General features: G+C 38.8%; 1 protein-coding gene across 1 annotated transcript; it reads left to right on the top strand.

The window, feature by feature from the left end:
- The first annotated feature begins 5,498 nt into the window (after positions 1 to 5,498).
- LOC143575173 (uncharacterized) lies at positions 5,499 to 7,219 on the top strand. The gene is made up of 3 exons (XM_077059615.1): positions 5,499 to 5,940; positions 6,350 to 6,420; positions 6,638 to 7,219. Exons 1-3 carry the CDS (start codon positions 5,499 to 5,501, stop codon positions 7,217 to 7,219), a joined length of 1,095 nt encoding a protein of 364 aa, XP_076915730.1.
- The last annotated feature ends 19,550 nt before the right edge of the window (positions 7,220 to 26,769 follow it).

Raw genomic sequence — 26,769 nt, forward strand, 5'->3', positions numbered from 1 at the left:
TATCACATAGTCCTTCTTTTCAGAGTAGTCTTTCACATCAGCAACTTTCTCAACTTTACTCACAGTCTTAGGTTTCCATAGGAAACCATGTGGTTCATATCCATGTCTTAATAGAGACTTCTCATCACCAGTGAGTTATGTTGGTTTATTTCTAGAATGTGCCTCTTTTCTTCTTGTCTTCTCACTGCTTGATGAATCTTGAGAGCCATCAGATTTGACTGATTGAGTATCTTGTTTGATTCTCAAAGACTGATAGTTTTTTTTGTTCAATTTCTCATGCTTCTTAGGAGATTTATTTCTTCTTGCTAGTTCATTCACTTTCTTCTCAATCCTTGTCTCCTTTTCAGATTTCTTTTCTTCTCTGTTCACGGTTTCATTTCCACACACCTTTCCTTTTCCCAGATATTCATCATACTTTTGTTTGTACAAGACAAAGTCTTGGCCATACTTTGTTCCATCTGGTACATAAAATGGTTTGAATTTGAATCTTTCATTGCATGAATCTGTGTGGTGACCATATTCATCACACCTTTTGCACCAAACCTTGCCTTTGAATAATTCATGTTCTTTTGGTTTGTTGTATCTTTCACTTGGCTTAGGTGTTTTGACTCCTATAGTCTTCTGATTCTTTAAACCATCAAAATCAATTGAAAAAGGAACAAATTCCTCAATCTTGATGTCTTGTCTTTCAAGTTTGCTTTTGACAAAGACAATTTTCTCCATAATCATAGGTTCTTTATCACTGCTTTCTCTAGCCCTTGACTGTCTTTTCTCATACTCTTCCATAGTTTCCACTTCTCCAAAATCCAACACCTCATGACTAGAAAAGATTGGATATACTGGGATAAAATTTTATGTATCAACTTTTTCAGTCACCATCTTCCTTTTGTTGTCCTTCTTTATCTTACCCAATACAGCCTTGCTTGGTGGTCTGACTGCATTGTAGTTTATCTTCCTCCTTTCACAAATATCAAAAGAAACATGTTCTCTTTTCATTTTATCATTCTGTTTCTTAAATCTTGGTGGGACTGGTGGATACTTTGGAAGTTTATCAACAGATTCCGGTTTCTTATATTTTCTTCCTCTTTCAGCAGCTTTGATTTCTTTTTCAGTAATTTGATCACTCAAATCACTCAAGTCATCTTGATCCAACTCAACTGAATCAAAGTCATCCTCAGAGACTTGACTCCAATTGACTTATCCTCTTTTACTTCTTTCTTAGTCACAAACTCTCCTTCTTCATTCACTTCTACCTTTTTGTACAAATCAACAAATTCTTCCTTGTCTTGAAAGACATCTCTGAATTGTTGCAAGTATGTATCTCTTTTCTCTTTGTCAACTTTTGGCATAAAGTTGTTGTTGAATGGAGGTGGAACTGTTTTGTATTAGTCTTGTTCCTTCACCTGGTTCAGTATACCGCATATGTTGCCTGTTGAGACCAAGTTCTTCAGAAATTCAGTTTCAACCTTCAGTCTTGTGTTTTGCACCTTTTCTTCAACCAACATCTTCTTTAATCCATCAATCTCAGTGGTGTATCTGGTTTGAGTTCTGTAAATGATCATGCAATCATCTTCAAGGCTTTTAATCTTTTCATCACTGGTCATCTCACTTGTCTCATACTCATTGATGATACTTTGTTTTCTAAAACACTCACTTTCCAGCTTGACTACTTTTGTTTTCAATTCAATGATAAGTTCATTTAAATCAACTGTAGGAGCAGAGTGTACCTGAGATGATGATCCTTTTTCTTTCTCAATTGTTGCCATGAATGCCACATTTGATTTCTTGATATCATCTACAATGTCCTCTTCATGATTGCTCCAATAAAAATTTCCTTCATGCTGTGTAGTCACTGCCACATTTCCTTGATTTCTGATCTGATTTTGATTTGCTGGAACAGTGTTGTTTGGAACATTTTGAGCTGCTTGAAGGTTTTGATTGTTATTCATTTGAAAACCTTGAGTCTGTTGCATACTTTGTTGTTGATTATTCATTTGAGGCTGAAAGTTGTTGAAGTTGGGGTTGTAATTGTTGTTGGGATTGATGTTGTTGTTGTTGAAGTTGTTCATTTGATTGCTGTTGTTGTTGAATCTTGGTTGATTTTGTTGGTAATGTTGCTGACCTATTGGTTATTGATTCTGGAATTGATTCATTTGATAGTTTCTTGGTTGATTGCATTCTCTTGCAAAATGACCAGGTTGCTGACAATTGTAGCAGATTGCTTTTGACTTGTCAAATCCAATCCTGTCATTAGGACCAGAAACCAGAGACCTACCAGTTCTGTTATACAGCCTTTTACATCTCAAACCCAACATGGCAGCTTGCCATTTCAAATCCATATCTTCCAAGTCATCTGCATTAATTTGCTCTAAATCATCTTGTACCACACTTGTGTGAATTAGGTTTTTTGCAACAAATGCATTATATGACTCAGTAAACATAGACAGCAAAGCCTGTGTTTCATTGCTTTGACCATGTCCTGTGCCAGTATGAGGAACATTTCCACTTGGCATAGAGGCAGAATCAGTGTCATCAATCAGTTGCACATTGAACCTCTGCGAATTTCCTTGATTACTTGTGCTACCTCCAATGAAAGATTTTGGAGTAACAACATTATGTTCAGCTGGTTCTTCAATAATAGGAATTTGCTGTTGATTCTTGGTAGACAGATTTCTCATGGGTGCAATCAATGCATTTGAAACATTAAAGCAGGGTCTGTCTTCTTTAATCATCTCATTCTCTATCATTTCAAGTTCTGCAGCCTGAAGAAAGCACACTACATCATCCAGTTTCAATTCATTGAAATTATGCTTCTGAAGGATGAACTTGCAAGCAGTATACCATTCTTTTGGCATTGAGTTGAGTAACTTTGTATTCAAATCAAAATCAGTCATTACATAATCAGTTGTCCTCAACTCATTCACAATACTTAGAAAATGTTATAGTATCGATTTCAACCTCTCTCCATCCTTATACTTGAACCTTTCCAACTGTTGCTTCAATCTTTGCTTCTTTATGTTCTTTAGTCAGTATTCTCTTCATACATCTCAAGGATGGCATCATACATTTGCTTGGCAGTTGTGTGATGTGCCACCTTGGTCAGAATCTCCCAAGACAAACCTAGCATAATCATAGCTAAGGCGTTGTCATCCACCTTCCTCATTTTTTCTCTTACTACAGCAGTTGCAGCTGCATTTGCACCTTCTTCAACAGCAGTTTGTGGACCATTCTTGATGGAGTTCCACATATCAATATCATTGTAGCATACGACTGCTTCAAAGAGTACTTTTCACTTGATAAAGTTTTCCTGTCCATACAAACTTGGTATCTTGTTAGTAGACACATCTTGTTCTTCATATCCAGACATTTTGAGAAATCAAAAATTAGTTTCTTTGTAAAAACAGAGTTTCAAAATAATCAGATCTGAAAACAGAATGCTCAGATCTGATGTGTCTGATGTGATTAGAAAAAGATTTAGATATAAAGATTAGAACTTTAATTGAAATAAGGAAGAGAAAACACCGGTAGATTGTAGATCTGGAAGAAAAATGAAAAACAGGGCTGCTTACGTCATAAATTAATGGAAAAGTGGTCTGCTTACGTCAATCTTCTTCAAATCTTCCATCAGCAACAATCTTTCCAAAATAGCAATAACCAGCTCTGATACCACTTGTCGAGTCCCTAGATTTCAACTGGATCTTAATCAATCATGTCATAACTCAAACAGATTAATGTGTTGACAAGAGAGTTAATGACGGGTTGCTATATTTAGAAAGATATCCGTTTGTTAAAGGCGGAATCAATAACAAACATACAATTGCAAAGAGTAATCAAAGGTAGGAAGCACACACAGGATTCACTCAAAAGATTTCCATTCATATAATATAAGTTATACAAACGATTAATTGATTTAGGGTTTTCTAGGAATCCTAGGACAGCCGTCACTTTCGAGAAATATTCTTTCTTATCTGAAAAGTGTAAAGGCTTATCTCTCTCTCTACCTTGTCCCCCTTTGGAGGCGTGCCCTAAACATTCTATTTATAGGCCTGCTAACCTAGGACAGCTGCCATTCCTTCTAGAAACCCTAAATACAGTCATACATATTCAGAATAAACTAAGTGTAAAACAAGTCTTCCGGGTAGGCTTTGCACCAATCTTGTATTTCCGAGTATGCTCGGCCATCCTTTATAACTTGGTAACATAGAAGTGTGCTCGGGATCAGTTTCCGAGTAGACTTTATTTGAAGAGTATTTTACCAAGTAAAATACTCACCGAGTAGACTTCAGTCTTCTTGACTTTGCCAGACTTTGCCGACAACTCCTTACGAGCAACCTTGTTCTTCAATGATCCATTTCAGCTCTTTGCTATAAAATAACTTATTAGCAAAGTGTACTCGGGAGTACTGTTCCTTGCTTGAGCTGAACATTGCCCGATATTACTTTGAGATATTCCTTAAGATCATCAAGCATACTTGGACCATACTTCTTAATGAATACCTTGCCCGGTCTTACAATTTCTTAGTTTCTTGAACTTGGTTAACCAAACCTTACTCGGAAGAGTAAAATACTTGGTTCTGAAGAACAGACTTGCTTGATAAAGTGAACCTTGCCCGGATTTACATAAACTAGTGTACCTTACCCGGCAATGCACTAATTTGCAAACCCTGCTCGGATATTCACATAAGAAGACTACTTGAAGTAAACCTTACCCGGTAGGCAAAATATCGTACCCAGCTAAGTAAAAGCTTGCTCGGATGTCTTAGGTGTGCTCGGATCCATTACATAGCAAAATCAGAGGAGGTTGAGAAGATTCCAATCTTCCATATACTTCATTTAGGTCAAATCTTTGACTCAACAGTCTCCCCCTTAGGTCAATTTCTTGACCCAACACGCGGACATTTCTATCCCATTCGTATCAACTCTGAGAAACTTTCTTAAAAATCCCAGTTTCGATGGACAGTTGAAGCGGAAATGACATTCCAAGAGATCAAATCACGCTTAGCTGAACTGCCAACTTTAACAGCGCCAGATCCAGAGAACCACTGGTAGTATACCTAGCGACATCAGACAGGGCGATCAGTGCGGTCATATTATTAGATAGGGGTAACGTTCAAACACCCATATACTATGTTAGTCGCACATTGTCGGACGCGGAAACAAGATACTCCACTTTGTGAAAATTGGTTATGTCACTAGTGCAAACCGCGCGCCGCCTAAGGAGATACTTTTAGGGACACCCAGTGCACGTCCTCACCAACTATCGCCTACAAAATGTATTAGCCAAGCCAGAATTATATGGAAGATTAGCGAAGTAGGATATAGATTTGGGAGAATACGCCATTGAATACAAACCCAGACCTGCGATCAAAGTTCAGGTTTTGGCTGATTTCATAGCAGAGGTGCCCTAAGGGAAAGAGGAAGAATACCGAAAGGATATGGAATACAGTTGAACAACATAAGGAACAAATATGGAAGTTGTTCACTCATGGGCATCCAATGATGAAGGCGCAGGCGCATGATTATGGTTTAAGGATCATCAATCCAGAAGGACAAGACTTCACGTTTGCAATACGTTTGGAGTTTAAAAGCACAAATAATAAGGCAGAATATGAAGCATTGTTGACAGGGTTGAGGATCGCCAAAAAACTGGGAGCGAAACATTCAAAAGCACATGTTGACTCAATGATGGTGGCGAACCAGATAGAAGGAACAAATGATGCGAAAGATGAGAAGATGACCTCATATTTAGCGCAAGCAAAGGTGATAATGGGTACCTTCATTACATGGAAAGTAAAACATGTGAAACGAAGTGAAAATAAACAGGCTGATGCTCTCAGTAAATTGGCATCAGTCAGCTTCGAACACCTTGTCAAAGATGTCTGTGTCGAAGAGCTGGCAAACCCATCCACAACCATGAGAGAAGTTTGTATATGCTCCGCAGGTACGTCCAATTGGATGACCCCGATCATCAACTACTTGTCATCAAGAACCTTACCAGACATGAAAGCAAAAGCCAGAAAGATTCGTAGCAAGGCGCTCAATTACACATTTCAGAATGACATTTTGCATAGACGATCTTACTATCCCACAAATAACATAAACGATTCACAAATAGTCAATTGAAACCTTATAATTCGGGAGAGAACATAAAGAGAACTAGCCACACATAGTTTGATTCATCATCACATCAATTGGGTTGTGCATACGAATCACAAACACCAAGCTAATGATTACAATCCCAAAATATTGTTCTTGGACTCCAAAATTCGTCTCTAAGGTGTTCAAAAATGGAAGATAGATGAAAAGACACCAAAACACAGAATAAAAACAAGTATTTTTGGCATTTACAGCTCCGCACCGTGGCCCACAGTTCCCACCGTGGGTCATGGTGGCCTCCACGGTGCCCAGAACTCACGGAATGGTGAGTTCTAGTCATTTTTTATCAGTTGGACCATGGCCCACGGTGGAGCATTTGTCATTTTCTTGTTTTGTTCATATCTTTCTCTTTTCAACTCTGTTTTCTTCGTCGTGTTCGCCCACGTTCTAGTGATCTAGTTCCCATGAAATAACCACACAACAGTAGTTATCTAGTTCCCATGAAATTAACACTTAATTCATAGATTTTTGTATCATTTAAGCTCACTAACAACTCATACTTCGATGCACCCGTCACTTACCTTGGGCCACTCCTAAGATGCGTAGATGCACAAGACATGAATTATCTGTTGCGGGAAGTGCACGATGGAATTTGTGGAGTTCACGCAGGTCCAAGAATGGTGGTAGCAAAGATAATGAACACGGGGTATTATTGGCCAGGCATGCATGTTAAGGCAGAGAAAGAGTTAAGATGCTGCAGCACCTGCCAACAACACACGCCAAAAACTCTACGCCCTAAAAGTTCTATGATTTCAGTAACATCATCTTTGTCATTCCAGAAATGGTCGAGCGATATAACAGGGCCGTTTCCCGAAGCGCCAGGGCAAGTGATGTTATTGATCGTAGCAATTGATTACTTCACCAAATGGATCGAGGCAAAACCGTTTGCAACGATAAGCGCAACCGGTATCATGAATTTCATTTGGGAATTCATCATATGCCGTTTCGGACTACCTATGAACCTTGTCAGCAATAATGGGACACAATTCGCAAACCAACGCATCAAGGAATGGCTCAAAGAGTTAAACATAACTCAAACATTAACTTTCGTTGCCTATCCATAAGGAAATGGGGGAAGTTGAACGCACCAATAGCAGCATCGTTGGCGGAATAAAAAGAAGATTGGCGGGATACAGGTCAGGTTGGTTCGATCAGCTGGTGCACGTTTTTTGTGCGATCCGTGTCACACCCCAAACCACGGCCTAGGCGTATGACCCATATGTTGGTACCACAATTGTAATTAACTCAGAGTTACGGTTTAATAGCGGAAGTCTTAAAAACATGTGGATTTAAATATAAATATTTACATACAAAGAACGGAATTTAAAAGTTTCCCGTTTAACGTTTGAAAGATTACTTGTTTAAGTTTTACAAAACCACCATTTACAATATATTAAGTTTATCAAAAGGATCCGAGCCATCGGATATCTTGAGCACTTCGTTACTCCAAACCCTAACCTTGATCACCTGCAAAATGTTAAGAAAATACGTCAGAAACGAATGCTGGTGAATATGCTGACGCTAAAAATATTTTCTTCACTTGATCACCCCTCGAGACTACGTACATCTCAGCCCATCGTGGCTTAGGAATAACCAAGTTAAAACAAAACAATTCATAAACTAAAGTCTCTACACTCAGTTCCCCTAGAAAACACTGCAGCATTCGACTAGTTGAGTGCCTATGCGTTTACACAACGTCATACTCCCCGCAGGCAAGCGTAATTGTGACCAGGTGTGATGTGCCCATCACATATGTAAAGATCCAGACAAACGTACACGATAGCCTGAGGCTAGTGTTTATACTCTTGCTTATAAATGTTTTAGAGACACTTAGTCTCACGTAAAGTATTTCATATAACAAGTTGACTCATTTGAAAACAAGTTTGTAAAAGTTGGGGTGTATTCACCTTTTGATTTGGATCGGCTTCAAACACCATCCGAGGGTCTTTCCCGTTGCTATCTCGCACCTATAGTACGAGTATAACCAGTTGTTAGTCGGATATACAATCCGGCTTAAGATCTTTGGTCTTATTTTATAATCTTTACCTAGATTAACCTTTAGTTCAAAATTTCTTTTACTTTAAAACTTTTAGTTAAAAAGTAATATTATAAATCTTTAGTTTATTTATATAAAACCCTACGTTCCTTCTTCTATAAGAAACGTACTCCTTTCTTTTCTTTATTATTTAAGAATACTCATTATTACTTAAATAATATCTATAACAAAGAATTATATATATTCACACACACACACACACACACACATATATATATACATATACATGTATATTTCTTTCTTTTATTTTCTTTGTTATATATTTCTTTTATTCTGTCGAGGTATCGAGTATAACCTCGACTTAGGGTATTAAGCCTTTTATAATATTTTATTATTATTTTTATTCGGGCGTTATGCCTACCTTTGTCGGCTTAACAAACCCTACACACTTTGAGCAGCACTTCGCCGCCGCTTGTTTTCCTTTGATTAACACTCTTTCCATCGTCACCTTCTCTTTGACGATACTTCTTCACACCTTGGCACACTTTACGAGGTGCCAACACTTCTGGAAAGGAATCGTCGGAACGTTGGTATGTTATCATTTTCTTGATATGAAGGACGTCAGGGTGGTGGCACGAATATCAAGGAAATGGCACGGAAAACGAGGAATTGGGTACGCCTTTCGTGGATTTTGGACACGTTTATCGAGGTGGATCGATGGTATCATTAATATATCTTAGAGAGAAGTTAGAGAGAGGTTTGTGTGTGTGTCTTGAGGTGTGGATGGATCAAACCCGGAGCTTACTACTTATAGGCAACTTAGGGGCCCATCGCGATACGCGATGGCCCTTTGGCTAGGCCCGTCGCGTATCGCGACATAGCCATGACCAGTCACCATGTAGACATTCCACGTGGCAGGCGTTGCATCATGTGGCAACACGTGGCAATCAATCTGCCACGTGGTGACACATGGCAACACATTGTGCCACCGGTTTCCATGTGGCACACGTTTCACGACTTGTCAGAAGGGTCATCGCGATATGCGATGACCTTGATAGGCCAATGAATCAGGATTTTCATTTTATCCCTTGGGGTTTGGAATTTGGCAGAATTGGTCCCTAGACTTTTGAAACTTGTTGTTTTTAACTTGAAATTTTCGTGATGTTACATCCTTCACACCTTGAAATAAATCTCGTCCTCGATATTGCTTCGATAAAACAAGTGGGGGTATTTCTTCTTCATTTTGGATTCGAGTTCCCATGTATACTCGGGTCCTCTTCGTGAGTCCCATTTTACTTTCACAATCTTTAATATTCGTCTTTTCAATTTCTTTGTGAGCTTCGTTCATGATTTTCTCACGTATGTCTCCTATTATTAGTACCCGAATCCTATTATCGAGTCTAAGGATACAATCGTCACCTTTAACTAGTGAGTCAATGGTGCCATTATGTTTTTCATCGGAGATATTGTTTTCATTGATAGCTTGAACTTGAGCGGATTTGATATGTTCGATAACGTCAATTTGAAGTTCTAATCTTAACCCTCGGACTCTTTTCGGCTTTTCGTGTTTTTTATGACTTAGGGCTTCGGCCACAACATTGGCCTTCCCTTCATGATAGACAATTTCACAGTCGTAATCATTTAATGTTTCCATCCAGCGCCTTTGACGCATGTTTAATTCTTTTTGCTTGAATATGTGTTTCAAACTTTATGATTGGTGTACACGACAAACTTGACTCCATAAAGATAGTGCATCCATATCTTTAATGAAAAGATTATGGCGCCTAACTCTAGATCGTGAGTTGTTTTGTTCTTTTCGTGCACTTTGAGCTGACGAGAAGCATAAGTGATTACTTCTTGCGTTACATTAGTACACATCCCAAACCGGAATGAGATGCATCACTATAGATAACAAAATCCTCAGTACCTTCTATCAAGGCTAGTATAGGTGCTTGGGTGGGTTTTTGTTTAAGTATATCGAATGCCTCTTGTTGTTTTGTTCCCCATTCATACTTGATGTTTTTGCGAGTTAGAGAAGTTAGGGGAACGGTTATATGAGAGAATTTTCAATGAACCTTCGATAATAGCCGGCCAAACCCAAGAAACTTCGGATCTCGGTTGGAGAATTTGGGATCTCCCACTTCGAGATAGCTTCAATCTTAGCGTGATCGACTTGAATACCGTTTACGTTTATGATGTGTCCAAGGAGTTGTACTTCGGGAATCCAAAATTCACATTTTGAGAACTTAGCGTACAATTTCTCGGTCCTTATTATTTCAAGTAAGGTTCGGAGGTGGATTTCATGATCAACCTTTGACTTTGAATAAATAAGTATGTCGTCGATGAACATGATCACAAATTTATCCAAGTAAGGCTTGCAAATTCGATTCATCATATCCATGAACGCAGTTGGAGCATTAGTAAGTCCAAACAGAATGATCGTGAACTCATAATGTCCATACCTTGTTCGGAATGCAGTTTTAGGAATATCTTCATATTGAACTTTGAGTTGATGATAACAGGAACGAAAATTGATTTTTGATAATAAGCTTCAACCTTGAAGTTGGTCAAAAAGATCGTCGATTCGAGGGCGTGGATAACGGTTCTTGATTGTGACTTTGTTCAATACTCGATAGTCGATACACATTCTCATAGATCCATCCTTCTTATTGACGAAAAGTATCGGCGCTCCCCATGGTGATGAACTTGGTCGTATAATTTTTTTCCCGAGAAGTTCATCGAGTTGTTTCTTAAATCCTTCATCTCAGTTGGCGCTAAGCGATACGATGCCTTGGCGATCGGAGTAGTACCGGGAATAAGATCGATCCTAAACTCTACTTCACGATCAGGAGGAATTCCAGGTAGTTCATCAGGAAAGACATCAGAAAATTTAGAGACTATAGGTACATCCTTTATCTCCTTCGGTTTGGATTTATCAGTGACGTAGGCCGTGAATTCTAAGCATCCTTGATTTAAACATTTGCTAGCCCTTATCATGGAGATTAGACTAACTTGGCCAACATCTTTATCCCCTTCAATTAGAATGGTTCATTTATCAGGGGCTCGAAGTTCAACAGTCTTGGTATTGTAGATGATACGAGCATGGTTGTTGGATAACCAATCCATACCAAGTACAATATCAAAACCAACAAGAGTCATTGGTAAAAGTTGAATGGGCAGAACGTAACCAGCTAAAAGAATTTTTCTGTTTTCAAGGGCTTCTGAGATTTTGATTTTTTCTCCGCTAGCAGTCTCGATGCTTAGAGTTTTATTTAACTTTGTTAAAGGTTTGTTTAATAGACTACAAAATCTATAATCTATAAAACTTAAATTGGCACCCAAATCAAACAAAACTCTAGCATAGGTGTCGTTGATTAAAAACGTACCGGTGATGGTTTCCGGCATGTCTTGAGGCCTTTTTCGTGTCAAGGACAAAAACTCTTGCGTTTCCCTTTTTGTTTTGGCCACTTCCACCTGCACCACCAGTCGCGGGTTTGGTCTTTGGGCATTCAAAGTTTAGATGACCCATCTCCTTGCAGTTATAACATGTCATTTTCATCTTCCAGCAATCAGCAGTTGCATGGCCAGATCTTTGACAAGATTCACAGACAATTGATGAAACGTGTCGACATTGCCCTCGGTGGCGCTTTATGCAAATATTAAAAAATGGTGCGTTTGAATTAAATCCGGTTCGGCTTTGATTTGCACCCTTGCCTTTGAAGTGGGCGTTTCCACCTGTTCTCCCTTGATTGTTGGTTGTTGCCACCTTTTTGTCTTCCTCTTTGTTGCGGACAAGACCGCCCATCAGATATCCAGCTAACTCCATCGCTGAGTCGGCCGTTTGAGGAAGATGAGACCTCACCATATCGCGGATTTCCCGCGGCAATCCCCATATATATCGTGTGACTTTGCTGGACTCGAGGTTAACCAGCTGGGGAACCAAGCGACAGTTCTCATGAAACTTTGTGTTGTATTCCCGTAGATTTGTTCCTACGACCTTATGATTAAGAAACTTAGTTTGGATTTGGTCGATTTCGTGCATTGGACAAAATTTCCCCATCAACATTGCTTTGAATTCTTCCCATGTAAGGTTGTATAATACTTGACGTCCTTTTCTTAATATCAGCGTGTTCCACCATTCCAATACTTCACCTCTAAACATCTTAGCGGAGTATTGTATCACCTCTTGATTTGAACACTTACTTATGATAACAATAGATTCCATCTCCTCGAGCCATCTAATAGTCGTGATAGCTCCCTTATCTCCATAAAACTCATTCGGCCAAAATACTTAAAATCTTTGATCGAACAGCCTCCAATATTCAACTTCTTAAATTCTTGACGGATTCCACCATCGGCATTCGATTCATGAACACTCTCCTCGTAATGAGATAGTTTTGGATGAGATTTAACGAATTTATGCGAGAGTTCAACGGATTGAGAATGTTTAGAGTGTTTAGATTGAGATCTTGCCATAGATTCTTCCCTAACTGCTTCTTTAAATCATTCTTTGTATTTGATTCATATATATATCGGGAATTAGTTCTTCTTGTTCTTTCTCGGCATTTTTCTCTTTTTCTTTTCTTTTATCAGCTTCCTTTCGGGAAGCTTCCACTTTGGTGAGACATTTTATTTTTCTTTTTCAACTTTTTTTTTTATCAGAAATTTTAACAAATTTCTTTTCTTAAAACACACATATTTATTCATTTCACAATATATATATCATAACATGATATATATATATATATATATATTATTCATACAACATTTATTCATATATATATTTACTTGATATATTTACCTATCCTTATTACACAAAGATTACATTACACACAACTTCTCTATATTCTTCACCATCCTTTCTTCAAACTCTCATAAACGTTTTCACCACCTTGGTCAGCTTGTTGCATTTTCAAAGAAGCTTGTCTCCTATCTTTTCTTTTACTTCTCATCCATTGAAATTTTCTTTCGAAGGTCGTCCATCTCATGCAAGGCTCGGTCTAGGTGTTCTTTCTACGATTGTGGGATCTCGTTGGGGTATCCATATCTTGGAGGTGGGTCGCGGTAACCCATCATCACTACGTCATAATGGTTTCTTGGATCTGGATATGGAGATGCGGTCACATCGGACTGATAATTGAAGAAAACTTCAGCAGCCTCGTTCTGCTCCCGGATTTCATTCGCTTGGTCTTCAATTGATGGGACCTTGCCTTGATACGGTGGAAAACTTGATGAAGCTTTGCCTTTGAGTTCTTGGGTTTTGGTGAGAGAATGGTTCTTCCATCAGCGTTTTCACTTCATTAGGGTTGTCGGGGTATTCCTTCTCCGGATCTTCTTCCATTTCTTCTTCTTCAGGGTCCTCTTTCTCCGGGTCCTCTTCATCTGTTAATTGGGCAGTCTCTTTTGATATCGCGGGCATACGAAAGTTTTCGTACGACGTCATCACCCTCATTTTAGGTTTGCGGGATGGTCCTTCTTTGTTGGGACGGGAGTCGACAAAATCCATGGTAGAGATTCCGGTATGCCATCTTCGTTGATCTGAGTGGCAGTGCATCCAATCTAATGAAGGATATCTTGGATCTTCCTTGATTGGTTGATTGGAAAGGAAGGTGTATGAAGGGTGAGGATTCGGTGGTAGGTATGTCAGAACACCAGATGGATAGTACGGCGGAACCTCAGATGGTTGATATGTGGGAACCTTGGTAGGATGATACATTGGAACTTTGGATGGTTGGTACATGGGTAAGCATGACGGGTAGTAGCTTGAGTGTCTTGGTGCTTGATATGCTTGATTTGGAGGGTCATCGGGAAGGCTAATTGGACTTTGTTCTGTACCGGGATACTGAAATGGTTTGGTTAGATCATGCTCTACGTTGGGATTGAAGAATGCTTCATAGTAGTTCTCGCTCATTTTGTCTTTTGGAAATGAGTAGTAAATTCCGGCTCTTTTAGCTTCACAATCATAACTCTCATTAATTCTTTGAAAGACATCTAAGTTGGGTGGTTTAGAAAAAGGTTACCAACCTATCTTATCCCTATTCAAATAAACAAGTAATAGAAAATATTTTTCCTATGCTTATATCAAAGCTTAGGTATTATCTTGTAATACCTAATTTGCTAAGATCGATGGCTCTGATACCAACACTTGTCACACCCCAAACCACGGCCTAGGCGTATGACACATATGTTGGTAACAAAATTGTAATTAGATCAGAGTTACGGTTTAATTGCGAAAGTCTTAAAAACATGTGGATTTAAATATAAATATTTACACACAAAGGACGGGATTTAAAAGTTTCTCGTTTAACGTTTGAAAGATTACTTGTTTAAGTTTTACAAAACTACCATTTACAATATATTAAGTTTATCAAAAAGATCCGAGCCATTGGATATCTTGAGCACTTCGTTACTCCAAACCCTAACCTTGATTACCTGCAAAATGTTAAGAAAATACGTCAGCAACGAATACTAGTAAATATGCTGACGCTAAAAATATTTTCTTTACTTGATCACCCCTCGAAACAACGTAGGTCTCGGCCCATCGTGGCTTAGGAATAACCAAGTTAAAATAACACAATTCATAAACTCAAGTCTATACACTCGGTCCCCCAGCAAACACCGCATCGTTCGACTAGTTGAGTGCCTATGCGTATACACAAGATCATATTCCCCGCAGGCGAGCGTAATTGTGACCAGGTGTGATGTGCCCATCACATATGTAAGGATCCAGACAAACGTACACGATAGCCTGAGGCCAGTGTTTATACTCTTGTTTATTAATGTTTTAGAGACACTTAGTCTCATGTAAAGTTTTTCATATAACATGTTGACTCATTTGAAAACAAGTTTGTACAAGTTGGGGCGTATTCACCTTTTGATTTGGATCGGCTTCAAACACCGTCTGAGGGTCATTCCCGTTGCTATCTCGCACCTATAGTACGAGTATAATCATTTGTTAGTAGGATATACAATCCGGCTTAAGACCTTTGGTCTTATTTTATAATCTTTACCTCGATAAACCTTTAGTTCAAATTTCTTTTACTTTAAAAATTTTAGTTAAAAAGTAATATTATAAATCTTTAGTTTATTTATATAAAACCCTACGTTTCTTCTTCTTTAAGAAACGTACTCCTTTCTTTTCTTTATTATTTAAGAATACTCATTATTATTTAAATAATATCTATAACAAAGGATTATATATATTCACACACACACACACACACAGATATATATATACATTTGTATTTTTTTCTTTTCTTTTCTTTGTTATATATTTCTTTTATTCTATCGAGATATCGAGTATAACCTCGATTTAGGGTATTAAGCCTTTTATAATATTTTATTATTATTTTTATTCGGGAATTATGCCTACCTTTGTCGGCTTAACAAACCCTACACACTTTGAGCAGCACTTCGTCCCCGCTTGTTTTCCTTTGATTAACACTCTTTCCTTCGTCACCTTATCTTTGACGATACTTCTCCACACCTTGGCACGCTTTACGAGGTGCCAACACTTCTGGAAAGGAGTCGGAATGTCGGGATGGTATCACTTTCTTGATATGAAGGCCGTCGGGTGGCGGCACGAATATCAAGGAAATGGCATGGAAAACGAGGAATCGGGTACGCCTTTCGAGGATTTTGGGCACGTTTATTGAGGTGGATCGACGGTATGATTAATATATCTTAAAGAGAGGTTAGAGAGAGGTTTGTATTTGTGTTTTGAGGTGTGGATGGATCAAACCCAGAGCTACTATTTATAGGCAACTTCAGGGCCCATCGCGATACGCGATGGCCCTTTGGCTAGGCCCGTCGTGTATCGCGACGTAGTCATGACCAATCACCACGTAGACCTGCCACATGGTAGGCGTTGCACCACGTGGCGACACATGGCAATCAATCTGCCACGTGGTGACACATGGCAACACATTGTGCCACCGGTTGCCATGTGGCACACGTGTCACGCCTTGTAAGAAGGGTCATCGCGATACGCGATGACCTTGATTCTAAGGCCTTCGCGTATCGCTATAGGCCAAAGAATCAGGATTTTCATTTAAACCTTGAGGTTTGGAAATTGGCAGAATTGCTCCCGAGACTTTGGAAACTTGTTGTTTTTAACTTGAAATTTTCGTGATGTTAAAATCCGCGCCCGTAAGAATACAAGCAACGCAGAAACACCATTTAGCCTAACTTATGGCACAAAAGCAATGATTCTAGCATAGATCGGTATGCCATCGCCAAGAATTATACAGCAAGCCGACAATGAAAGAGAAAGGAGACTTGACTTAATGCTTTTGGAAGAAAGAAGGGAATTGGCAGCAATGCGTGAACAAAATTACAATCGCCAACTCCAGAAGTATTATGACGCAATAGTGAAAATTTGTGAGTTAAATGCAGGAGATTACGTCATTTTCTTCCTTAGCGTATTGGGCAACAACAGATAAGATGGGAAACGAAAGAGCATCATACTCAGTCTCGGCAGCTTTATACTCCGCCTCCACATCAATACCATGAAGTATGTAGGGTTCAGGAGGGAGATTGTCCCGCAAATGTGTTGCAGCCTCCTGAAAACCAGCCTTATGCCCTAGTTGTTGCGTAGCAGTAACAAGGTGACCAACGCATTTCGTCATATCATCATCAGTGATGATGCGTTGGGCAACCTGAAAGATAAGAAAAGATGCAAGTTAGTATGAAGCAAATGGAAAAATACGCAACTAATACGAAATACCTTGCGGATGGCTTGTTTCAAATGAACAGCCAATCGCGGTCAGCAGCAGCGACAACACACCCAACAGTTAAAGACTCCATGGTCTTCTCTTGGATGGCAAGTGTATCATCCAACTTGCCCGCATCCGCCATCCTCAATTCGGCATCCGCCTACAATTCGTTGGTCCGCTTACACAGACTGACGTTTTGTTCTTCGAGTTTGGCGGCGGCCTCCTTGGCAGCATGAAACCGGCTGCGCGCGTCAGCAATGCCATCATTAGACTTCCTGCACACAACCTAGAACTCCTTATAGAGCTCAGCGTGCTCACGGACAGATTCCACCAAATTTGCCTCAGCCATTGCTAACTTTATTTCAACAACAGCCAGATCTTGGCGTTGCTCTGCTGCCTCCCAACCCGCCTTCCAAGCTGCCACCTCGGTGTTCTTCACAGCCTGTTCCATCTCTCTCAGAGCAGCGGAAGACTCAATCTTCTCCGCATGAAGCGCTCGATTGTCAAGCACTAGCTCCGCCAGGCTAGAAAGAGATTGGACATGGTTTCAAATGGCATCAGAAGCCAAACTATCCCGAGGTTGAAACATGCAAGAAACACGCTCGATGGGAGAAAAAACATGATCCAAAAAATCTATACAAGTAGCAGGGTCTTCAAAATTTGCTCCGCGGGTGATTTTCTACTTAGGATGATAAGCTTGATTTGCCTCAATGGAAACGCGGGGATCCGTATCTACACTCCCCGACACACCGCCGATAGAACTGCCACCAGTGCTACCACCAAAATCAAAAAATCGTCCGCTAACAACCGCCCCAACATCAAAAAGAGGCGGTTGAACGGCCTCATCACCATGAAGAACAAATTTCTTCACAGGCGATAACTCCTTGGATTTCAAAAAGTCAGCAATTGTTGGGTGACCAGATGTCCCACTTGCTGACTGATCGAGAGCCTTGGACAACTCATCCACATATGTCTTCATCGGCTCAAAAGTCGACGTCGTTGCCTGAGCTGTGAATAAAACATCATAATCGTCCACCAAAGGCACAGTCGTCACAATGGTTTCGGCCTCAGACGGGCCAACCACACCCGTCATCATTGGCAAACTCACCGAATGCACAGCAGGCATCGCCTCGGACAAGTTGTCCACACTTGTCATCATAGGCGAACTAACAGAACTCGTCACCAAGGGAATGGTGACGGCGGAAGTCACAGGAGCATCCGTCAATGAAGATAACTTTGAGAACCCTGAAAAACAAAAGCAGTTAACATCAGGGCAACTCAATGAAAAGGATAACTATAACACACCGTACCTGGAGACTTAACCAGGCCACTCAGTTTCACAAACCCGCCAAGACGAGGCTTCTTGAAGAGGCGAGGCTTTTTCTCTTCCTCATCGTCGCCCGCCGGCGTAAACGCCACATGGTGTGGGACAGTGAACATCCCAATGGCAGAAGAAGAACAAAAAGGTGAACTGGTAGATACAATGGTATCCACAACAGTTCCAAGCGTAGAGCCTGAATGGGTCACAAGACCTCCAACCGTAGAAATTGGGACGGCGGTGAGCGGACATGTGTCCACAACAGTTCCAGGCTAAAAGATAGAAGGCAAGGGAATACCACTAGTAGCCTGGATGCAGGCGGTTAGGAGTGAGGGAGCGCCGGCGCTAGAATCAGACGGCACTAGCAAATGTCGCCGACGAAGATACGGGAGGTCCAAAGGGAACGTCGGACACAAGGATGACATCCTCATCATCATGCACAACGTCTCTCGCAGCGGAACCTCTCGGAGGCACAACCGCCTTCCAACCACTAGCTTGTACAGCCTTCCGGCCGCATTTAGGAAGGCGCACAACATGAGACCGTTTACCTGAAAAATAAAAATGTTAGAAAAGCAGAAGCGAGTATAAATGATATCAAAGCTTACCCTCTTTTGGGTTAACGAAGTTGGGAGGTGGCAGCGGTCGCAGTGGCAGTGACTGCCCATAGGAGGAGGAAACCCAAAGTTCGGAGCAGTCCTCATAAGGATAGGATCCTCACGGGGACCTACCTCCCACCGGTACGTGATCTGGTTACCCTCGGGCGCAGGTTGTAAAAGCAACAGTGGATCCTCCATGTCTGCAATAACACAAAACGTAAAGAAACAGAAAGAAGCGCGTCGGAAATAAAAAAGATACTAACCTTGACCATCGTTCCGGATGTACGAGACCCTTGTCGCATCGTCCCAAATGCGACTCATCCCAAACAGCACCAGCGCACGCTCATGATAAGGACGAAGTGGGGAAAGGCAGGCTTGTAAAGTATTAAACCAGTCTGTCCCAGAATAGGGGACTGATTTAGGCTCCGGGAGTTCCTTAACATCCACAAAATGCATCATATGTGGAACCACCCGCGCAGTGACGTAGAAGAAGAGACTCTTCCACTCATGCAGACTCTTCGACGCCTCTAGAGCAATAGCCATGGCTCCAGGACGGGTAAACAAATTATACCAGCCCTGAGATAAGCGCCAGTCGTAGAAGGCCACCATCTTGTCAGCCGTTGGCATAATACCAAGGAAATGACAAGTATACCCAAAATGGCGGAGGCGACCCATTCCGAGTGGATGTATCTGGCTCAAGTGCAGCCCAAACACATCCAAAACCTCCAGCAAGAACCGAGTAATGGGCAAACTAAAGTTGCCCAGGAGGAAATCCTCTTTGTACATGGAAATCTTGCCGGTAGGATCCTACCTAGCCATCTTGCCTGGAGTAGGAAACTCAGGCTCAAACTCAGGGCTAAGGTGGTAAACCTTGACCATGTTGTCGAAGTACTCGGAAGACATACAGCAACCAATGAACTCCGTGTTGTTATTCTTCTTTGCTTTGGTGGATTGAGATAATTCGGCCATAAAAGGAAATGCAAGGAAAGAAGAGAATGAAGAAAGATGAGATGAAGGCTCCACCATGAGAAGGTTATAAAAAACCTCCCGCCAAAAAAGGTTCCGTCATGGGAAGGTTATCAACAACCTCCCGCCAAAAAAGGCTCCGCCATGGGAAGGTTATCAACAACCACCCGCCAAAACAGGCTCCGTCATGGGAAGGTTATCAATAACCCCCCCGTCAAAAAGTCTCACCCATGGGAAGGTTATCAATAACCTCTCACCAAAAAAGGCTCCGTCATGGGAAGGTTATCAATAACCTCCCGCCAAAAAGACTCCGCCATGGGAAGGTTATCAATAACCTCCCGCCAAAAAAGGCTCCGCCGGGGAAAGGTTGTCAACAACCTCCCACTGAAAAGGCTATGCCATGTGAAGGTTATAAACAACCTCCCGCCAAGAACAAAGGGCTAGGTTATGGGAAGGTTGTCAATAACCTCAAACAAAAAATCACTAGAGGTGGTGAACCACCAAAGCCCATGATAATTCCATAGCACCCCTTTCTTCAAAAAGGGCAACTACGGAATAGGGGGCTTGTAGGGGTAGGGTACTAAACCCACCCCAAAATAATATAAGGTCCCGCTGAGTGAAGAGATCAAGCACCAGGCGGACAGCATGGCGCCATAAACGTGGCCAAATATAATAAACATTCTCTGACACCTCGGGAATGGTAGCGCCAAAATCTCCACCAGCATGGGACAAAATGGAAGAATATACATCGGGAATATCGACCAACAATGGGGAATAAGCAACACATAAAGTACGGTACAAAATAGTACACCACGTCAATATTAAAAGGTCGTGATGTCCACCAACCTCCACAGCCGCACGAATGGAGAATATAATTGGTGAAAATCCTGACAAGGCAGTTTACCATACTCTATCTCCTCTAGCTATAAATACTAGAATACCTCCAAACGGTAAAGGATCTACAATCCAATATTCTAACTCTCTCTCATAATTCCACCATACGACGAGTACTAATTCTCATGCTGGAGGGTGGTTATGAGAGAATCCCCCCATTCCTCATAACGAGATCATGGTGTTCTGTTTTGCAGGAAACACTCATCTGCGCCAAGAAAGATTCTAACCCTTCGTGAGAGATACTTAACCATAACCCTGTACTAAGTCATTAGACCTAAGGAGTAGATTTGTGTTTCTTCAATGATCCTACGCGATGTGGTGGGAGAATTGATACACGTAAACTCGCACGCCACATTTGGGACGTTAATAAAATACAAAATTTGTTCTAGTAAACGTCCGCGCGTATTGTGACAAAAGTTAGCATTTATATATATAAACACGCATGTCACGATGAGGACATTAATAAAACAATAAGTTAATAAAGTTTGTTTGTGTGTTACCACAACTCGGTTTTGAATAAAATTTACATCAAAATGTAGGTATAAGTAAATTTGAAAAATGAATTGAATATTACACTACAAAAAAATTGGTCATTAGCGGCGACAAGAATCGCCACTAAAAGTACCTAAAATCGCCGCTAATAGGTCGCCGCTGAAAGAGCATCGCTAATGAGGTAAGTTTCACCGTGATAAGCACACATCGCCACTGATAAGTTGTTGCCGCTAATAAGTTTTTGTCGCTTAAAAATCATATAATAGAGACAAAAAATATCGCCGCTAATAAGTTTTCGACAATAAAATTTAGATAATAGCGACGAAAAAAACACTGCAAATACTTGGAATGTCGGCGCTAATAGTTACAGCTGTACAAATCAGGGTTTTTTTCATGTCAGGCCTGTCCGGTATTCATGTTCATGTTCCTGCATTCACAGAATTGTTTCCAGATTTTCTAAATACACATAATTTCGTTCCAACGATTTCGTACACATATATCATAAAAATTAGCGAGCCGCCACGAGCTGAACCGGCCATGTCTCGGGTTCAACAAACTTATAAGCGAGCCGGGTGCGGCTCGTGAGACAACATGTTTATTAAAAACATAATATAAATTCATTATTATTATTATTATTAGTTTATATTATTATTATTATTATTATTATTATTATTGTTATTATTATTATTATTATTATCATCATCATCATTATGATTATTTTATATACACAAACCGAGCCGCCACGAGCTAAACTGACCATGTCTCGGGTTGAATGAACTTATACGTGAGCCGGGTGCGGCTCGTGAGACAACATGTTTATTAAAAACATAATATAAATTCATTATTACTATTATTCGTTTATAAGGTTATTATTATCATTATCATTATTTTATATACACAAACCGAGCCGTCACGAGCTGAACCGGCCATGTCTCGGGTTCAACGAACTTATAAGCGAGTTGGGTGCGGATCGTGAGACAACTCGTTTATTAAAAACATAATACAAATTCATTATTACTATTATTCGTTTATATATTTATTATTATCATTAAAAACACAGCCAGACCACCGTCGGGACTCGTGAGACAACTCGTTTATTTAAACATAATGAGACCACAGGTCAGTTAAAAAATCACAACCAAATCAGTTCAAAATATCTCAACTACAATCAACAAATATATCCCCTAATACACACAACTGATCAGTTCAAAATCACAATGTCATCTAGAAAATCCACACAAATCAGTTCAAAATCAAGCATTTAAACATATACCAGCAACATAATTCAACTATAGTGTAACCTAACTAGCACAACCAAGTGAATATACCTACACATATACATATAAGTACATACTAACCAGATTCTGGTGGTTGTTTGACTAGGCTCCGACGCGGGTTTGATTGGGCTCCGACAGTGGTCTGTAGGCTGGCGACGGTGGTCTGACGGCCGGCGACGGTTATCTAACGGCCGGAGAAGATGACTGGAGGGAACAATGGTGTCAAAATAGAGATGGAGACGATGACAGTACTGACAGGTGGTGTCTTAGGAGAGAAATTAAGAGAGTGAAATGGGTGTGAAATAAATAGAGGTAAAAGATTAAGGTGATGGCGGAATAATGAAAACAATTGTTGTACGATGAAACCCTATCCATTGGATCCGTTTCAGCTCGATGGCCTGGATTTCTCTTTGCACGGATTCTGATATGTCGCCGCTAATAATCATGCCACCGCTAATAGTGTCGCCGCTAATGAGAACATTTTTTGTAGTGTTACTATACCAAGACATCTAATTAAAATTGATTATAAACATAGAATATTAAAATAATAAAAATTATAAAAATATGAAAATAAGCTTAAATCTAAATGCATGGATTATTTATTGGCTTGCAAATACTCACATGGCTACATTGGATACATTTTCAAATCTTATTGATTTATCCTATAAATTATAATTTTTGTGAGATAACTACGATCATGAGAGAACTCCATTTTATGGAGAGAACTAGAGAACTAATAATGAAGTATTTTTATTTTAGTTAAAAAAATATTTTTAAAATTTTCTTTCTTTCATCCTTCTTATTTGTTGTTATTCTCCACCCCAAAAAATATAAAAATGAAAAAAAAATAAAAAAAATTAACGTTGCAATGCATATATGCAATACATCGACTTTTTTTATAATGCATATGTGCAATAGTGTGCATTTTGATATTTAAAATAGTCTTGAATAGCGTATATATAGTTGTTTGTATTGTATATTTGCAATAGTGTTATATTATATACAAAATTAAAAAAAAATTTGATATAGTGCATAAGTGCATTAGTGTTGTATTACATATATGCAATAATGTGTTTTGCATACAATTATTAATGTAGTATTTGCATATATTCAATAGTGTGTATTAGATAATGTATTTGTGTTGTATTATATGCAATAAAACACTATTTTATATAAAAAATAAACATTAATGCACATACGCATTACATCGACGAATTTTTATTATTTTTTATTCATTTATTTTTTATTTTTATTAGGAACAATATCATCTTATTAGAAGGAGAAAAGAAAAAAAAATCACAAAATAATTTTTTAAAAATAGTTAAAAATAAATCTTTACTAGTTCTCTAGTTCTCTCTTTAAAAGGAGTTCTCTCTAGATCCCACCCCTATATATATATGTGTGTGTGTGTGTGTGTGTGTAGAAAAGGGTGAAAATAAAAATACATAGTTTTGTAGGAAGAGTAGGAATAACATAAAATTTAGAGTTAAGAAACTATGTAGCATAAATCCTTAATCCTAGGAAACTATTTGGTAATTTATAAACTATCAATCTCAACCATTAGATCATAAATCCAATGGCCTAGATTGATTCTTACTCTTCCTAGAAAATTATTCCTTTTTATTATAATCCACCCCTATATGTGTATATGTATGTATATATATATGTATATAAACTCAGTTAGTTCTGTTAACTATGAGTATGAACTCTTGTACATGTGATGTCATGTATGCGTATATTTAAGTCAACGTGTCATTGGTGACTTAAACAAGGATAAGTGATTAATTATAACAGGATAATAAACTCGTCTTGCATGTTATAATAAACATGTCATATAACAAATGACTTGTATGATAAGTATAATGTGCTATGTGATTAATATGTTATATTATGGTTAATAACATGATGATGTGATTGTAAGTAAGCTAAATGATTAAATAGGTTATATTGTATGTCATGTAAATATTTATTATTTAAATGGAACCTTAGGTTATGTTACATAGGAAATGTTTATTAAAAAATGTAGCATGTCACACATGAGTTAATAAAAGTTAACCTAAGTAATTTTATTCATTAAATCAATCATAAAGAGTTGTTAATAACAAGGAGGTTACAACTAGTGGATGCCAACACCTTTTCCTTTCCCTTTTCCTCTCTCTTTGGCCGTGATACTCACACACACACACATACTCTCATTTTCTTTCATACAAACAATCATCTTCTAGTATTTTCTCCATAACACAAGAGTTGGTGATTTTGGTAAACAAGGGTTTAAGCATTTGATTAAGCAAAGTGAGTAGATTATTATGTTTATATGTTTCTTTTTTCTTTTAATTCATATGAACCTTGTATCCAAATGGTTGGATCATGAAAGGGGATGATCAAAGTTTGACAAGTAAAAAGGATTTTTGTATGTGTCTTGATTAGTATTTTTGAGTCTTTTATAAATACATGTGTTTTTACTTTTCTTATGAAATCAAATGGATAAAAATAAGACATGAAATTTGATTGAGTAAGAATGATCCTTGATGATTTAGAATCATAAGGATGTAAAAGTTATGATTTGTAGTTGATTGTGGTTAAAACTCTTTATTGGCAGATTAGATGTTACGGATTTGGATTGTTGATAACTTGATGATATGTTTGAGTTTTTGATCGATTTTTGATTCTATGAACATGTAATTTGAATCTAGTTTTCAGAAAGTCCGAAATCTTAATTGTTGGACACTGTTTGAGTACTTTTTATTAATTTACATAATCAAGATGCAAATCTAAATTAGAGAAAATAATTCTGAGTTGAGTTGTAAATTTCATAACTTGAAGATAAAAATAGATATGGATATAATTCTACTTCTAGGATGTTTTAAATTGAATTAGGAATCTAGTCCAATTGGTCTTGCATCAATTGGACAAATATGGAATTTTTGACAAATTTTTGATACTGCTGTGTTGTTGCAGAAATATAAATCATGTTGTTGTAGTATATGAATATTCTGGACGAATTGGTAAATCCAAAAATTGTGAGAAAAATATATGTTGAACCTAATACTGATGTGTACATGTGTGATTTATTTGGTAATTTAATTGTGAGTTTTGATTGATGAGAAAAATCGGTATAGGTGGTATAAATTGTTAAAGGTGATAAAGGTGTTGGTTGAATTGAGATATTTGCAAATTGTGATATGTTAGTTGTGGTAAATTAGAACTTTGACTTTTTAAGTCAACTTAGAACTAGTTGACTAAATAGTTAGTCTTGCTTGTGATGTTGTGAAAGTGTATTGATCATATAATTGCAAGGAATATGGCTAAGTGTGTATACTTGATGATTGATTAAGTGTGACTAGAATTATAAGGTAAACATTCTAAGTCCAACCTTTTAGTCAAAGGTCAATATTTTAGTCAAAGGTCAATATTTTAGTCAAAGGTCAAAACTTTAGTCAAAGTCAACTTTAGTCAAAGGTCAAAACTTTAGTCAAAGTCAGCAAAAGTCAAACTTTGGTCAAAAGTCTTTTTAAAAACAATGGGAGATTGTTGGATACTAGTGGTTCTAGGAACCATCCCACAAGTTACTTACGTACTTGCATTTTTAGGGTCTTAGCACGTGACGCATTTACTTCGGTCGGATTTGTGTAATACCCGAAGCACCAACAAGGTGAGTTTACGGCCCCACTTTTATACCTTTCCTTTGGGGGAGGAAACATGCAAAACTGTTTTACTTTACTTGCTCTAAATCTTTACACAACCGTTTGGTTGCTTATAACGTAGTGTTTCTTTGCCATGGAAAGTCCTCACGAACATCGGACCGTTATCTAAGGTTAACTGGCGTGGTAAATTTAAATAGTACTATTGGGTTTGACAAACCCCACCCTGCATTATTCTCGACTGGAGGTCGAACGGGGTGTAACTTTGACCAAACATTGTTAAGTTTTGGCAATACTTGACTTGAGGCAATAACTAGTCAGCTTCGGTCGTGATGGAAACATAACACTATGCGGCAACGAGCTAACTAAGTTTAGTTAACCATGGGCCACTTTTATTTATAAATGTTTATGAACTGATAGAGCTTAACTTACTTTGAAAACCTGTGAACTCACCAACCATATGTGTTGACTCTTTTTAAGCATGTTTTCCTCAGGTCACTAGCAAGCACTTGGATTAGGGTAACATTGCATGCATGGACTCGCATTGGTTTAAGTTTGAAAACATTTATTTGATATTGGTTTTGCGCTTGTAGCGCCATGAATTATTTAAACTTGTTTGGGAGATGGCTTCCGCACTTTGTTTAGCTTCCGCACTAGCACTTAAGTACTCTGAACATTTTATTTTGATTTGTTAAAACTTTTTAGACCATATAGATGTCG

Source organism: Bidens hawaiensis, unplaced genomic scaffold (assembly GCF_021521415.1).
Source record: "Bidens hawaiensis isolate Kalapana, Puna unplaced genomic scaffold, B.hawaiensis_p1.1 tig00027304_1, whole genome shotgun sequence".
NCBI classification, from domain to species: Eukaryota; Viridiplantae; Streptophyta; class Magnoliopsida; order Asterales; family Asteraceae; genus Bidens; species Bidens hawaiensis.

What these genes read in the sequence shown, in the direction of transcription:
- LOC143575173 (XM_077059615.1), top strand. Translation starts at nt 5,499, where the DNA reads ATGAAGGCGCAGGCGCATGATTATGGTTTAAGGATCATCAATCCAGAA. An exon ending in AGTTTGTATATGCTCCGCAG is followed by an intron (nt 5,941 to 6,349) that starts GTACGTCCAATT and finishes TGGCATTTACAG; the next exon opens with CTCCGCACCGTGGCCCACAG. An exon ending in TGCCCAGAACTCACGGAATG is followed by an intron (nt 6,421 to 6,637) that starts GTGAGTTCTAGT and finishes GTATCATTTAAG; the next exon opens with CTCACTAACAACTCATACTT.